At 42.5% G+C, this 15,859-nt stretch overlaps 1 protein-coding gene across 1 annotated transcript in view; it reads right to left on the reverse strand.

Moving 5' to 3' along the window:
• The window catches only part of FMN2 (formin 2), a 660,180-nt gene that overhangs the window by 25,649 nt on the left and 618,672 nt on the right, over window positions 1-15,859 (reverse strand). The window contains exon 17 of the mRNA XM_056566943.1: window positions 4,739-4,820. Within this exon, the coding sequence (XP_056422918.1) occupies window positions 4,739-4,820 (82 nt within the window). The remainder of the gene's footprint in view (window positions 1-4,738; window positions 4,821-15,859) is intronic.

Genomic DNA, 15,859 nt, shown 5'->3' on the forward strand with positions numbered 1-15,859 from the left:
CTTACTTTGCCACGATCTCTCTGCTCACCAGCAGAAACGTCTAGGGCTCTAGATCAACATCTGGTCCAGTGGTTTGACCTTCCTGGTCACGATCCATCTCTAGTCCAGACGTCACATCTCCTTCACTCAGGACTCTGTCTGTGACAGTAAGCACAGCACCCGGCTCCATATGTACTTTCTTCAGTACTTCTGTATTATCCACAGACATCTCTGTAGTTTCTTTTCCGGTCACCTCTTCCAGATGACCGCACAATTTCAACCCCCCTTTGGGCTCATCTTTATTCACAAGGTTCAGCATAGGTACCTCTTTCTCAGTCTCAGTCACTTCTTCCAGGTGACAGCGCAACTCTAGCCCCACCTTAAGGTCATCTTCAACTGGCGGATGAAACCCATGTTCCTGTACCTGATCCACTTCTGGTTTTACTGAAGTTTCTGTTTCAGTCAGAGGCACACTTGTCACTTGAGTCTCTGGATCCTCTTGGATTTGACTCACGGTCTGTTCTTCAGCTCTCCCAGCAGTCTGGCAGACCCCTATCTGACATATATCTAGTGACTGCTGACACTCCCTATCCTCAGCCTCTGTTGAGTAACTCAACTAGTGTGTGATGCAAGTCAACTGTTGTGGGCCTATCAAGGAAAGTTGCAGTAAAGCGATCTTTACTGTGGCAACCACTAGGAAGGCCGAACTGCAACTCTCAGCATGCCCAGACAACCAAAGGCTGTCTGGGCATGCTGGGAGTTGTAGTTTTGCAACATCTGGAGGGTCACAGTTTGGAGGCCACTGTTACAGTGGTGCCCAAAGGGTAGCCCTCCAGATGTTGCCAAACTACAACTCTCAGCATGCCTAGACTGCCCAGGCATCCTGGGAGTTGTAGTTCTGTCCCTTCAGATTTAGCAATTTTCATGACATTTTTGAAAATTGCTGCTCTACTTTGAAGCCCTAAAATTTTTTCAAAAAGTCTAAATATGGCCACTTAATCCTGCCAACATAAAGTAGACATATTGTATTGGTGAATAAAAAAAAATGTATTTGGAATATCCATTTTCCTTAAAAGCTTAAAAGTTAGAAAAATGCCAAATTTTCATGAAATTTGGGGATTTTTCACCAAAAAAAGATGCAAGTAACGACGAAAATTTACCATCAAAATAAAGTAGAATATGTCACGAAAAAACAATCTCAGAATCAGAATATTCGGTAAAAGCGTTTTAGAGTTATTAATGTGTAAAGCGACGGTGGTCAGAATTGCGAAAAAGGGCTCCGTCCTTAAGGTAAAAAAGGGCTGCGTCCTTAAAGGGGTACTCTGCCCCTAGACATCTTATCCCCTATCCAAAGGATAGGGGATAAGATGTCAGATCTCTGCGGTGCCACTGCTGGGGATCCCCGGGATCCCCGCTGCGGCACTGCGCTATCATTACAGCACAGAGCGAGTTCGCTCTGAGCATAATGACGGGCGATACAGGGGACACAGCCGCGTGACGTCAAGGCTCCACCCCTCGTGACATCACGGCCTGCCCCCTTAATGCAAGTCTATGGCAGGGGGCATGACGACCGCCGCGCCCCTTCCCATAGACTTGTATTGAAAGGGGCGGGCCGTGATGTCACGAGGGGCGGAGCCGTGACGTAACTATGCTCCGGCCCCTGTATTGCTCTGTGCTGTAATGATAGCGCAGTGCCGCAGCGGGGATCCCGGGGCTCCCCAGCAGCGGCACCGCGGCGATACGACATCTTATCCCCTATCCTTTAGAAAGGGGATAAGATGTCTAGGGGCGGAGTACCCCTTTAAGGGGTTAAACATACTTCCCCTCTCTGCTGCCTCATTGATCAGGCCTCCAGGATCAGCTAGGGAAATACACCCATTCCTTGCCACACTGTCACACTCCTTACCTTTTAAAAATTATAACCCTTTCAATTTTGCACCTAAAATTCCATATTATGGCTTATTTTTTGCGCCACCAATTCTACTTTGCAGTGACAGTCATTTTACCAAAAATTCCACGGCGAAATGGAAAAAAAAATTCACTAACACGGCAATGATCAAGCTTATCGACAGTCAATTGCTCAAGCCTGGAGCAATCAATCGCTGATCGGACGAGCAGGAGGCAGGTAAGGCACCCTTCACCGCGATTTTCCCGATCAGCCCAACTGAGCTGCCAGGAGTGTATTTTTGTTACTTTAGATGCAGCAATCAACTTTGAACACTGCATCTAAAAGGTTAATAGGGCGCGGCACAACAATTGGTGCAGCACCCTATTAGCCCATGGTTCCGCCCTGCGTCTTTAAGAGGTTAAAAGAAATCTGCTGTTTTTTTTTTTTTATCCTGGATAATCTCTTTAACTTTTATTGTACAGGCTATGCACTCACCGCTTAACATTGTAGCAGAGTGTAATTTCTTCAGTGTTGTCACATAAAAAAAATATAATAAAATATATACAAAAATGTGAGAGGTGTATTAATTTATGTGATATACCGTACATTATGAGGGGAGTCTGCCTACATTATAGTGAGGTGGGAGTCTTTACTGTATTTATTTAATGTACATGGCTGCCTACCTAATGATGGTGAGATTTTAGAGAAAGGGGGCAAACTTTGGGTGTAGGATTGCAGCTACGTAATGTAAGAAAAAAAGAGCAAAAGGTGGCATGATGAGGGTTTTGCCTATCTGCCTACTTAGTGTGTGGTAGTGGGGGGGGGGTCTACCTTATGATGGCATTTGGAGCACTATAGGCATGTTTGTATAGAGATGCGAAGGATGTTGGAAAAGTAAGGAGTCTAAAAACGTTTGTGTGGCAATTCTGCAGAAAAGAGTCACGGCTGGAAGAAGGTGTCATGGCAGATGAAGGGGAACAGCTCCAATCAGAGAAAGGCATTACTTGTGAGTCTATGTCTTTCCCAATAAGGATACTATTATACGTTGCATCTTTGCTGTAAGCATATAAAAGTGTGTGTATTTTTAAAAACATGTTTTTGAACAATGCTTAGCATTGAAGTGGGTTGTGGCCCACATCATTTTATTATCACCGGCCGAGGCGGGATGTCGCTGCGGCCGGTGATACGCTGACGGGTCTGTGACATTCCCATCCCCAGGATGCAACATGAGGATGGCAGCTGAGGACCGTGAGGCAGATACCAGAGCAACGGGGGAACGTAGGAAGGTGAGCCAAAGTTTATTTTGTTTACTTTTGCAGTCCGGGCACAGAAATATGTAAAATTCATCAGTACAGATGTCCTTTTTACGTTTTTGTTTTTTTTCCTCCTCGCCTTCTAAAAATCATAACTCTTTTATATTTTCATCCACAGACTAGTATGAGGGCTTGTTTTTTTGTGTGACCAGTTGTCCTTTGTAATGACATCACTCATTTTACTATAAAATGTTTGGCGCAACCAAAAAAATGCTGTTTGTGTGGGGAAATTGATAAGAAAACCGCAATGTTGCTAAATTTGGAAGGTTTCGTTTTCATGCAGTACACTTTACGGTAAAATAGACATGTCTTCTTTATTCTGTGCGTCAATATAATCAAAGTGATACTCATGATTACATACTTCTCTATTACTGTACTGCTTAAAAAAAAATCTCAAACTTTTTAACCAAATTAGTGCGTTTAAAATCCCTCCATTTTGCTGACCTATAACTTTTTCATTTTTCCGTATAAGTGGCGGTATGAGAGCTCATTTATTTCACAGTGATTTGTGATTTTTTTTGATACCACATTTGCATATATATATAAAACCTAATACATTTCTTATCTTTTATGTTATAAAAAAAAGTCATTTTGTATTTTTTTTTTACGTTCACCGTACGACATAATTAACACTGTATTTTAATAGTTTGTATATTTATGCATGCGGCGATACCAAATATGTTTGTGAAAAAAAAAAATTGTACTCTTTTTGGGGGTAAAATGGGGGAAAACAGACGATTTACATTTTTTTTTACTTTTATTTTTACACTTTAATAGTCCCCATAGGGGACTATTTATAGCAATCATTTGCTTGCTAATACTGTTCAGTGCTATGCATAGGGCATAGCACTGATCAGTGTTATCGGCCATCTTCTGCTCTGGTCTGCTTGATCTCCGACCAGAGCACAAGACGCTGGGAGATGGACAGAGGCAGGTGAGGGGACCTTCATCCGCCATTACCGATGATCGGATCGCCGCAGCAGCGCTGCGGGCGATCCGATCATGCATTTTTCTGACCGCACTCCCACAGATGCCGTGATCTGTATTGATCCCGGCATCTGTGGGGTCAATGGCAGACAGCCGCGCAATCGCAGATGTTGGCCATTACTGGTGGGTCCCTGGCTGCTATCAGCAGCCGGGATCTGCTGCGTATGACCCGAGCTCCAATGCTCGCGGTCATGTACAGGACGTAAATGTACATCCTGGTGCATTAAGTACCACCACACCAGAATGTACATTTACGTCCTGCCTCGTTAAGTACTAAGGAGAACCCAAAATATCTAAAAACAAAAAAAACAGGGGACGGCTGTGAGTTCATTGTGAGCATTCTACATACTTTCTTTTCTTCTAGCCACACTGTTGGCTCCTTTATATAAGGTAATTATAATATACATGGTGCTCAATGTTAACTCTCCTGCTTAGGCTCTAGCAGAAAGAATTTGTTTAATTTATTAGGATCATAATATCCAATGCTAGTCCAGAAAAAAAATCATCCCAAAGAAAATGTTGTTATCCAGCAGTAGAAATTTAGAAATTTAACAGATACATATGTACTTACAATTCCAGACTCATGTTTAGGTTTCACTATTATTGACGTCTTTTCTTTTTTTTGCTTATATACGTCTTCTGCTTCTTTCAACCTGAAAAATATGTTAAAGTGAATTCTGCACAGCAATTTCACCAAGTACCGGTACACAAACTGCTGGTTTAAAAAATATATATATATGTCTTTAAGCATGTATTGCCCACACTATAGTCATTTTATATTGTTCCAAAAATTATGTATGAGTGTGTATTTACACATACGGTATCCTGGACATATTCAATGCACAGGATTTGAAGCTGTAAATTTTATGCTGCAGATCTCAATGTAAACTAAATCACTAAACACAGCTTCAAGTCTGCAGCACATTAAATATGCACAGGATACTGTACGTGTGAATACACCCTAAAGATGGACATCCTGTTGGTGTCAAACAGTGGATCATTGCTGTTTTATCAAATTCTTGTTAATCAATAGAGGGGATGTAGGAATAAAAAAAAGGAAGGTCATATTGTTGTACATAGTAAAAGAGCATAGCGAATCATATATCAGTCATTAGTTGCAAGCAGAATGTATTGTCACATATATATATATATATATATATATATATATATAAATATATATGTATATATATGTGTGTGTGTGTATATATATATATATATATATATATATATATAAAGGCTCATCCGTTTGTTTTCCATAGACTTCAATGTTAAATTTACTGTATCCGTTTTTTCTTCGTTTTTTGGGACGGAAGAAAAAATACTGCATGTACCGTTTTTTATGCCGTCAAAAAAAACGGAAATGAGTGCAGACAGGTGCAAACGGATTGTAAAAAAATCCTATTGACATGAATGGGATTTTTTTTTTTAACCGTTTTGAATCCGTTTACAGCCTGCAAAAAAGGAACCAAAACGGGGATAAAACAACGGGGACAGACGGCCATGTGAACGCATTACAGTGGGTCTTACGCCCGAGACCTGTGCGATCGTAATTTATAATCATGAGAGATGTGATTGGCTAGACAGTGCCGGACAATCACAACACTTAGCGGGAAATATAAATCAGTGATGTGATGTTCTATTTACATCACTGCCCAGAGTACAGTACATTGCAGGAATGTGGAGCCCTGCTGTGTGCCGCCTACTTCTCATGATTATAAATTATGATCGCAACAGGTCTCAGGAGTAAGACCCACTGTAATCCGTTAGGTTGCGTTCACATCACGGCCCGGAGTACAGTACAGTACAGGAATGCGGAGAAGTGCTGTTTGTCCCCCGCTTCTCACGATTATAACTTACAATCACAACAGGTCTCAAGAGTGAGACCTGCTGTGATCTTTCCCAGTGGTTTACGATATACGGTTATACAATTTTATATCGTAAAACTTAGAGAACTGTGTTTGCTATATTTTATTGATTTTTTTTATAAATATTATTTTATTATTATTATTATTATTATTATTATTATTATGATTTATTATTATTGTTATTGTTTCACAGTTACCTCAGCTATTCGACGGTATAGTGAGCTGCAACTTACCACTGTAATTTACGCTTTCACTTCAAGTTAACCCATTTCACATATAAGGGAGGAGCATGCACACAGGTGCAGTGGTGATCAAGGTTGTGCATGTGTCCGAAATGCATACAGCTGAGCGGTGTGACAACACTGTGGTGTTGTTTTTCCATTTCTATGTTATTTTAAAAGAATTCTAATAAAGTGGACATTTTGGCAGTGCTGGATCAATATCTACTCCTCTTTCGTATACCACGAGGGTGTCTATCATACAACAATTCAAATTGTGAGAACCCTGTAAAGGCCTGGGGAACTTCCCTAATTGAGAAGAACAAATATGGTAACAGACAGTCCAAAACTTTTTTTTCAACATGGATTAGGGTGGGTTCACACTACGTTTTCTCCCATACGGGAGCGCATACGGCAGGGGGGAGTTAAAACCTCGCGCTCCCGTATGCCACCGTATGCGCTCCCGTATGTAATTCATTTCAATGAGCCGGCCGGAGTGAAACGTTCGGTCCGGTCGGCTCATTTTTGCGCCGTATGCGCTTTTACAACCGGACCTAAAACCGTGGTTGACCACAGTTTTAGGTCCGGTTGTAAAAGCGCATACGGCGCAAAAATGAGCCGACCGGACCGAACGTTTCACTCCGGCCGGCTCATTGAAATGAATGACATACGGGAGCGCATACGGTGGCATACGGGAGCGCGAGGTTTTAGCTCCCCCCTGCCGTATGTGCTCCCGTATGGGAGAAAACGTAGTGTGAACCCAGCCTTATAAGGTCTTATTAAAACTCTCTACCAGCCAATCAGTTTGTGAATGGTATACAGAAGTTCTTCTTTGTTTAATTTTAATTATTTTACATAGTTCTTTTATCACCTTGGACATAAATGGGGAACCTTGGTCTGTTAAGATTTCTAGGGAACACCCACTCTAGTGCACACATAAAACAACTCACAAGTAATGCACGTAGCAGATGTGTTTCTCTAAGGAATGGTCTCTATGTATCTGGTAGCATCATTGAGAATTACCATATACACAATATATTGATGTCCTGTCAAACAAGCACCTCAACAACAGGGAGGGGCACCAAAGGTCTCCTAACATAAGACACTGTCGCATTTAGCTGGCAGGTGGGGCAAGATTTACAATAGTTTTCAGTTTCTTTATAGCAACCCGATCAATAGAACCTCTGAAAGATATGCTTTCTGGTCTTATATGTTGCTAGATGTTCCCACAACACATAAGAATGAGCCATACCTATCACCAAGTAACCGTTCTACTACTTCATTATTGCCTTTGGTAACCCAATATAACAGACTGTTATGTGCTTTACAATAAGAATATCTGTTATAAGCATCTGGCTCATGGGGAACACCATTAAGAACAGTCACATTTGCCTTGGCAATTTGTATGGGGTCTTGTAACTGGGCAGTTGCAAAACTAGCCTGAGACACATTGGTTAGGTAATCCTGGGTCAGACTCTATGGTCTGATCCTCATCTCCTGCCAGAATGGCTTGGGGAAAATGATCAGGCACTTCAGTAATCTCCCCTACCACCTGATAGGTTCACACACAGAAGACATGTTTGGCTGTGAAAACCTTAGTACTGAGAGATATGGCTTTACCCCAAAGCTCCAATAACAAAGGTTATTCATGTCCTATTATATTTGCATGCATTAAATCTTTGACTGTGCCCACATGGTGGGATACATAACCACCAATAATGTCTATGGTAACTCAAGCAACAGGATAGTTTTTTACATCACCATGGACACACATCACCCCCATGCCTTTTCCAGGAGTAAACAGCATCGGGAAACATTGTCTCTTAGGCTGGTTCACATCACGTTTTTGCCATACGGTTTTCAATCCGTTTTTCTAAAGAAAACCGTATGGCAAAAAACGGATGGAACAGTATGGAAAAAAGTAAACCATATGCGTTTTTAAACAGTATACTGTTTTTAAAAGGGCATACAGTTCCGTCAGTTTTTATTTAAAAAACCCATAAGTTTTTGAAAATGTTGTCCATTTTTAATGGGAGGGGTCTTGGGTGGGGACTTTAGGATTCAAATGCGCATGTGCAAAGTAAAACGTATACGTTTTTACGTATGGAACCGTATACATGTGCGTTTCCCATTGATGTCCATGTTAAAAAAACGCATGCGGTTGCAGTACGGTTTTTAAACTGGAGTCAAAACCGTGGTTTAAAAAACGTACTGCAACCGCATACATTTTTTTTTTTTTTTAACATGGACGTCAATGGGAAACGCACATGTATACGGTTCCTTACGGGAAAACCGTATACGTTTTTACTTTGCACATGCGCTTTTGATTCCTAAAGTCCCCACCCAAGACCCCTCCCATTAAAAATGGACAAAATTTTCAAAAACTTTTTTTCTAGAAAAACTGATGGAACTGTATGCACTTTTAAAAACAGTATACTGTTTAAAAACGCATACGGCTTACTTTTTTCCATACTGTTCCATCCGTTTTTTTTGCCATACGGTTTTCTTTAGAAAAACAGATTGAAAACAGTATGGCAAAAACGTAGTGTGAACTCGGCCTTAGAAGGGTTACCAGACTTCTTGAGTTCAGGAGTGCAATTACCATTTTCATGTCACATCACACTCAATGGGCTCTGCCCTAATAGGACAATGGGCTGCTATGTGCCCAGGATTATGACACCTCCAACAAATTATTTGGCTGACACGAGTTTTGGAACTGGTTTCCGGCTTCCCCCTTTTCTTGTTAACAGTCGTTTGTCCACAGTTTTCCCTTTGATTTAAGAACCTCTTATTGGGCTCAGCAGGGGCCTTGGGACCCCAAAGAAATGGCTTTGTGTTATCAGCCCAAGAGAGGAGATTATAAATAGATATGTGCCTACATCCTCCACCATTTGTAGAACGGGACCCTTTAAACAATCATTCCACCAAGCAAACAGGCAGGTTCACAGTTCAATAGTTCTGGGTTTGTAGCAGTTCACAAACAGAAAAAGTAAAACAGAAACTTAAATTTCCTTTACATCAAGTTCTTAACATAAACTTGTGAGCTTCAGAGCAATAACTTTTTCCTGCTCTCTGTCAGTGGTCCTACACCTGTGTGTCTATCTCAGGCCTCTAACACACACCAGAACTGGAGCATGGGAGTGACTTTATACTCAGTACCTTCAGTCACTCCCAAAACCTGGACCCAAACTCCAGTCCTATGTCACTGAGACAAGAAGCCTCAGTAAAACCTCCCATCCACCAGCTGCTTGCATTCCATATGCAAATGAAAAATGGAAACAAACTATTCAAAACATCTTGATTTATTCAGCATTAACCAGTTGCTGTCTAAGGACTCCTGACTCGAGCCCGCACCATATCGTCCGGCCCCAAGCTGATTCTTGTAGCTGGGGGCTGCCATCAATTGCTGACATGCAGCGATCAATCCTTTAGATCTAAAGGGACCTTAAAGGAGTAGTCCAGTGGTGATTCAGTGGTGAGCAACTTATCCCCTATCCTAAGGATAGGGGATAAGTTGCAGATCGCGGGGGGTCCGACCCCTGGGGCCCCCCGCGATCTCCTGTACGGAGCCCCGACAGCCCGCTGGAAGGGGGCGTGTCGACCTCCGCACGAGGCGGCGGCCGACACGCCCCCTCAATACAACTCTATGGCAGAGCCGAAGCGCTGCCTTCGGCAATCTCCGGCTCTGCCATAGAGATGTATTGAGGGGGCGTGTCGGCCGCCGCATCGTGCGGGGGTCGACACCCGCTATCTCGGCGGAGAGCCGGGGCCCCGTACAGAGAGATCGCAGGGGGCCCCAGCGGTCGGACCCCCACCGATCTCAAACTTATCCCCTATCCTTAGGATAGGGGATAAGTTTTTCACCACTGGACTACCCCTTTAAACCAGTCCCTGGTGGTCCAGTGGGGTGAATCGCCCTCCTGCAGCGCGATCACGGGGGGCGATCCACTAGAGCCTGGCGGAACCAGGCTTTATCAATCAAGTGCAGAGCACACAGAACAATGTGGTTATATGGAACTACATTGATCTGTATTAGGAAGCTACTGATTCCTCCTAAAATTCCCCTAAGGGGACTAAAAGTGTAAAAGAAAAGTTGAATAAAAAGTTTAAAAAAACACCCATTAAGCCCTTCCATATTAAAAGTTTGAATCACCCCCTCTTCCCAAATTCCATATATAAATATGTACATATATTAACCCCTTAAGGACCCAGCCCATTTATACCTTAAGGACCCGGCCATTTTTTGAACATCTAACCACTGTCACTTTAAGCATTAATAACTCTGGGATGCTTTTACTTTCCATTCTGATTCCGATATTGTTGTTTAGTGACATATTCTACTTTATGTTAGTGGTAAAATGTTGCCAATACTTGCATCATTTCTGGGTTCAAAATTCCAAAATTTGATGAAAAAGCTCTCTGCTTATAAGGAAAATGGATATTCTAAATAAATTATATATTGATTCACATATACAATATGTCTACTTTATGTCTGCATCATAACGTTGACATGTTTTTACTTTTGGAAGACATCAGAGGGCTTCAAAGTTCAGCAGCAATTTTCACAACATTTTCAAACTCTGAATTTTTCAGGGACCAGTTCAGTTCATATTAAAATCTTCATTTTTTACACTCGCATGTTCTTGTAGACCCAGTTTTTGAATTTTTACAAGTGGTAATAGGAGAAAAAGCCCCCCAAAATTTGCAACCCAATTTCTCTCAAGTAAGGAAATACCTCATATGTGTATGTCAAGTGTTTGTCGGGCACACTAGAGGGCTCAGAATGGAAGGAGCGACAATGGGATTTTTGAGAGTGAATTTTACTGAAATGGTTTTTGGAGAGCATGTCACATTTAGAAAGCCCCTATGGTGCCAGAACAGCAGAAAACCCCACATGGCATACCATTTTGGAAACTACACCCCTCAAGGCACGTAACAAGGGGTCCAGTTAGCCTTAACCCCTTAAGGACCGAGGACGTACCGGTACGTCCTTGGTCCTGCTCTCCTGATATAACGCGGGGTCACACAGTAACCCCGCGTCATATCACGGCGGTCCCGGAGTCATAGTGAAGCCGGGACCCGCCTCTAATAGCGCGCAGCGCCGATCGCGACTAGAAGCGAAACCGAAAGTTGCCGGCTAGCTCAGTCGGGCTGTTCGGGATAGCCGCGGCTAATCGCGGCATCCCGAACAGCTGACAGGACAGCGGGAGGGCCCCTACCTGCCTCCTCGCTGTCCGATCGCCGAATGACTGCTCAGTGCCTGAGATCCAGGCATGAGCAGTCATGCGGCACAATCGTTGATCACTGGTTTCTTATGAGAAACCAGTGATCAATGATGAAGATCTGTGTGTGCAGTGTTATAGGTCCCTATGGGACCTATAACACTGCAAAAAAAAAGTGAAAAAAAAAAGTGAATAAAGATCATTTAACTCCTCCCCTATTAAAAGTTTGAATCACCCCCCTTTTCCAATAAAAAAAAAACACAGTGTAAATAAAAATAAACATATATGGTATCACCGCGTGCGGAAATGTCCGAATTATAAAAATATATCATTAATTAAACCGCTCGGTCAATAGCGTGCGTGCAAAAAAATTCCAAAGTACAAAATAGTGCATTTTTGGTCACTTTTTATATAATTTAAAAATGAATAAAAAGCGATCAATAAGTCCTATCAATGCAAAAATGGTACAGTTAAAAACTTCAGATCACGGCGCAAAAAATGAGCCCTCATACCGCCCCATACACGGAAAAATAAAAAAGTTATAGGGGTCAGAAAATGACAATTTTAAAAGGTATTAATTTTCCTGCATGTAGTTATGATTTTTTCCAGAAGTCCGACAAAATCAAACCTATATAAGTAGGGTATCATTTTAATCGTATGGACCTACAGAATAAAGATAAGGTGTCATTTTTACCCAAAAATTTAATACGTAGAAACGGAAGCCCCCAAAAGTTACAAAACAGCGTTTTTTCTTTCAATTTTGTCGCACAATGATTTTTTTTTCCGTTTCACCGTAGATTTTTGGCCAAAATGACTGATGTCATTACAAAGTAGAATTGGCGGCGCAAAAAATAAGCCATCATATGGATTTTTAGGTGCAAAATTGAAAGAGTTATGATTTTTTAAAGGCAAGGAGCAAAAAACGAAAATGCAAAAACGGAAAAACCCCGGTCCTTAAGGGGTTAATGCCCCACAGGTGTTTGATGTCTTTTCGTTAAAATCGGAAGTGTAAATGAAAAAAAAAAAAAACCTAAAGTTTCCCCCAAATTTACCATTTTTACAAAGGGTATAGTGGTCTCAGACTGTAGCCCTTCAGATGTTGCTAGGCAACTTACCGGCTTCCGTACGATCCAGGGAGCCATCCTCTTCTGCCGCAGCGACATCGCCGCCTGCCGATCACCGTCGCCCGCAGCCACCAAAAGAGTAAGTGGATCTTTGGCGCCCGGTCCCCTTCGGTTCCCCGTTCTGCCCTGCCTATTGTGGGTGGGCAGGACGGGGAAAACGAAAGTTAACCCCCCTGCCCCCGATCTGCTATTGGTCGTCGCTTCTCACGATCAATAGCAGGGATAGGAGGGGTGGCACCCCTGCCACCTCACTCCTATCCCTTCAGGGGGATCGTAGGTGTCTTAGACAACCGTGATCCCCCTTATATTCCGGGTAACCATAGACCCGTATGACCCGGGAATAGGCGCAAATCGCAAATGTGAATTTACTTGTGATTTGCGCCGATTGCTGACATGGGGGAGTCTGATGACGCCCCCTGGGCATTTGCGCGGGGTGCCTGCTGATCGATATCAGCAGTCACCCCGGTCCGGTCCCCGCTTGGCGCGCGGCAGGGACTGAAATTCCTACGGGCGTATGGATACGTCCTGGGTCCTTAAGTACCAGAAAGCCAGGGCGAATCCATACGCCCTAGGTCCTTAAGGGGTTATAAATAAACATATGTAGTATCAGCGCGTGCGCAAGTGTCCAAAGTATAACAATTTTATGTTAATTAAACCGCATGGTCAATGGTGTTTACATCAAAAAAATACCAAAATTGCTTTTTTTTGTCACTTTGAATACCCTAAAAAATATTATAAATAGCTATCAAAAAGTCCCATCAAAACAAATGTGGTACCGATAAAAACTTCAGATGACAGTGCAGAAAATGAGCCCTCACACTTTCTTGTATACAGAAAAATAAAAAAGTTATAGGGGTCAGATAATTTTCAATATACAAATTTTGGTGCATGTAGGTATAATTTTTTTAGGTAGTAAAAAGCTATATAAATCAGGTATGTAATTTTTACCGAAAAGTTCACTGTGTAGAATCGGAAGCCCCCAAAAGTTACAAAATGCTATTTTTTTTTCAATTTTGCCCCACAAATTTTTTTTTTCTAGTGAAACGGATTGATGTCATAACAAAGTGAAATTGATGGTGCATAAAAAAAAAAGCCCTAATATGGGTCTGTAGGTGCAAAATTGAAAGTGTTACGATTTTTAGAAGGTGAGGAGGAAATAATTAAAGTGAAAATATGAAAAATGGCCCAGTCCTTAAAGGGATACTTAGGCCCCAAGACATCTTATCCCCTATCCAAAGGATAGGGGATAAGATGTCTGACCGTGGGGTTCCGCCGTCACACGGGGCAGAGTCGTGATATCACAATATTCCAGCCTCCGACAGTTTGTGAGCTGGCAGCGTGGCGTGCAGCTCAAAGAGGTGGGTGCCGAATGCAAGATTGCGGGGGTCCCCAGTGGTCAGACATTTTATCCCCTAGCCTTTGGATAGGGGATAATATGTCTTAGGGCCGGAGTACTCCTTTAAGGGGATAAATATGAACACCATGTGCAAAAATGCACATGCTATAAGGTTATCAAAGGTTGTCAGAGAAATGTTCTGCAATGCCAAATGCACTTGGACACACTACTCAAACATACTGGCAGCTCCCTTTGCAGTTTCCAAACAATGATGTCCCATTTGTGCTTAACGGAGACAATTCCAGAGATGCTGCAAACCAAGGTAGCGAGTTTAGGCCACACAGGCTGTTCACAGTAGCACAAGCAACATGCGGTATGGCATGGTGTATAAAACAACTCTGGCGCACTTCAAAGAAACGGCCGTACCACTAGTTCCATGACCAACCATGTAACTCTGTGTGTATCTGGAATGAAGACTAGAGGAGTCCAGCTACACTACACCATAATCCCAGGAGTAGAACCTGTGTGATGTGTGATGTTCCCCTGTGAAGGCTTCTGAAGGGGTTAGTATTCCAACCTCCATTGCTGTTTTGCTCTGCAGAACTATAGCCTTTGAGAGCAGTAGGAACACCTGCAGCTGGACATCTGGCTTGTAGGCCAATGTCATGAAAGCGCCATCTGATGGTTTGTGTAGATACTGTTGAAAGCCCTAGACTTGGTATGTGACGTCTTTTTTTCACTCACCGTACAGAATAAATCACAGTACAGAATAGATCACTACACGCCATCTGACCACCAATCCATCCAGGAGTTAGTCTCCTGACACCTTTTGCTGTTATTCCAGTATGTTGTTGATCCCCCAACAACTGGGACATGTAACATTAAACACTGATGACATCTGACATTTTCCAACTCAAGGATTCTGTCTCTGTTTGCGACAAGTAGCAATAACTGGCTTGTGGACAAACAAGAGGCATCATACAGTACTGACTTGATCTCATTTCTGAGGAATTTTATGTGGCTGAAAAAAATAGCTTTTGATCTGGCTTTTATACTATTGAAGCTCCTCTCACATGCCTCAGATTTGCTCATTTGTTCAGACTTTGTTGATTTGTATACCTTTGCAACACTTGCTACTTTCTCAATTTGCATAACCTTAAGGGTATGTTCATACTGCAGAATCTTAGCTCACAGAATTCCGCAAGCGGAGATTCCGTCTGATGGGTGCCGATGAAAATACTTCGGTGGTAGGATTATGTGGCACTGCACCATCACTATTGACGGCTATGCAGTGCTCGCGGAATTCCGCACAAAGAATGAACATGTTCATTCTCTGTTCGCAACAATTACAGTGGTGTAATTCTCCGCCAAAGAAATTTCTCAACAAAGCAAAGGCTGTTGAAGGCAACATTATTCTTTTAGTACAACCCTTAGGGTATGTTCACTGCACAGAATTCCACTCACGAATTTCGCTCACGGAATTCCGCGGGAATTCCACAGTGTGAACATACCCTAAGGCTTGTACTAAAAGAATAATGTTGCCTTCAACAGCCTTTGCTGATGGAGGCTCAACACAGTAAGGAGGAAGGGGAGTAAATATTATTCTTTTTCCTGACTGTAAAATGTCTCTTTAAGGTAGTTTTTGTTAAAGTGGTTATCTCCATCTACATGATAAAGAAGTGTTAGATCAGAGGGGGCCCGGGTCTTTGTTACGAATGAAGCAGCAAGTCGCGGATTTAAACTGCCACTCTAGTGCAGTATAGTCCCCCACATTAGATGCAGTATAGTCCCCCACATTAGGTGCAGTACAGTTCCCCCACAGACATACAGCCTTCAGCCTATACAGTGTATTCAGTATTCAGTATTCCGACCACCGCTTCAAGGTCACGATCTACTTCTATGGCCTATGGGCCATAGCAGTAGCCTA

The sequence above is a fragment of the Hyla sarda genome, chromosome 3 (genome assembly GCF_029499605.1).
Source record: "Hyla sarda isolate aHylSar1 chromosome 3, aHylSar1.hap1, whole genome shotgun sequence".
NCBI classification, from domain to species: domain Eukaryota; kingdom Metazoa; phylum Chordata; class Amphibia; order Anura; family Hylidae; genus Hyla; species Hyla sarda.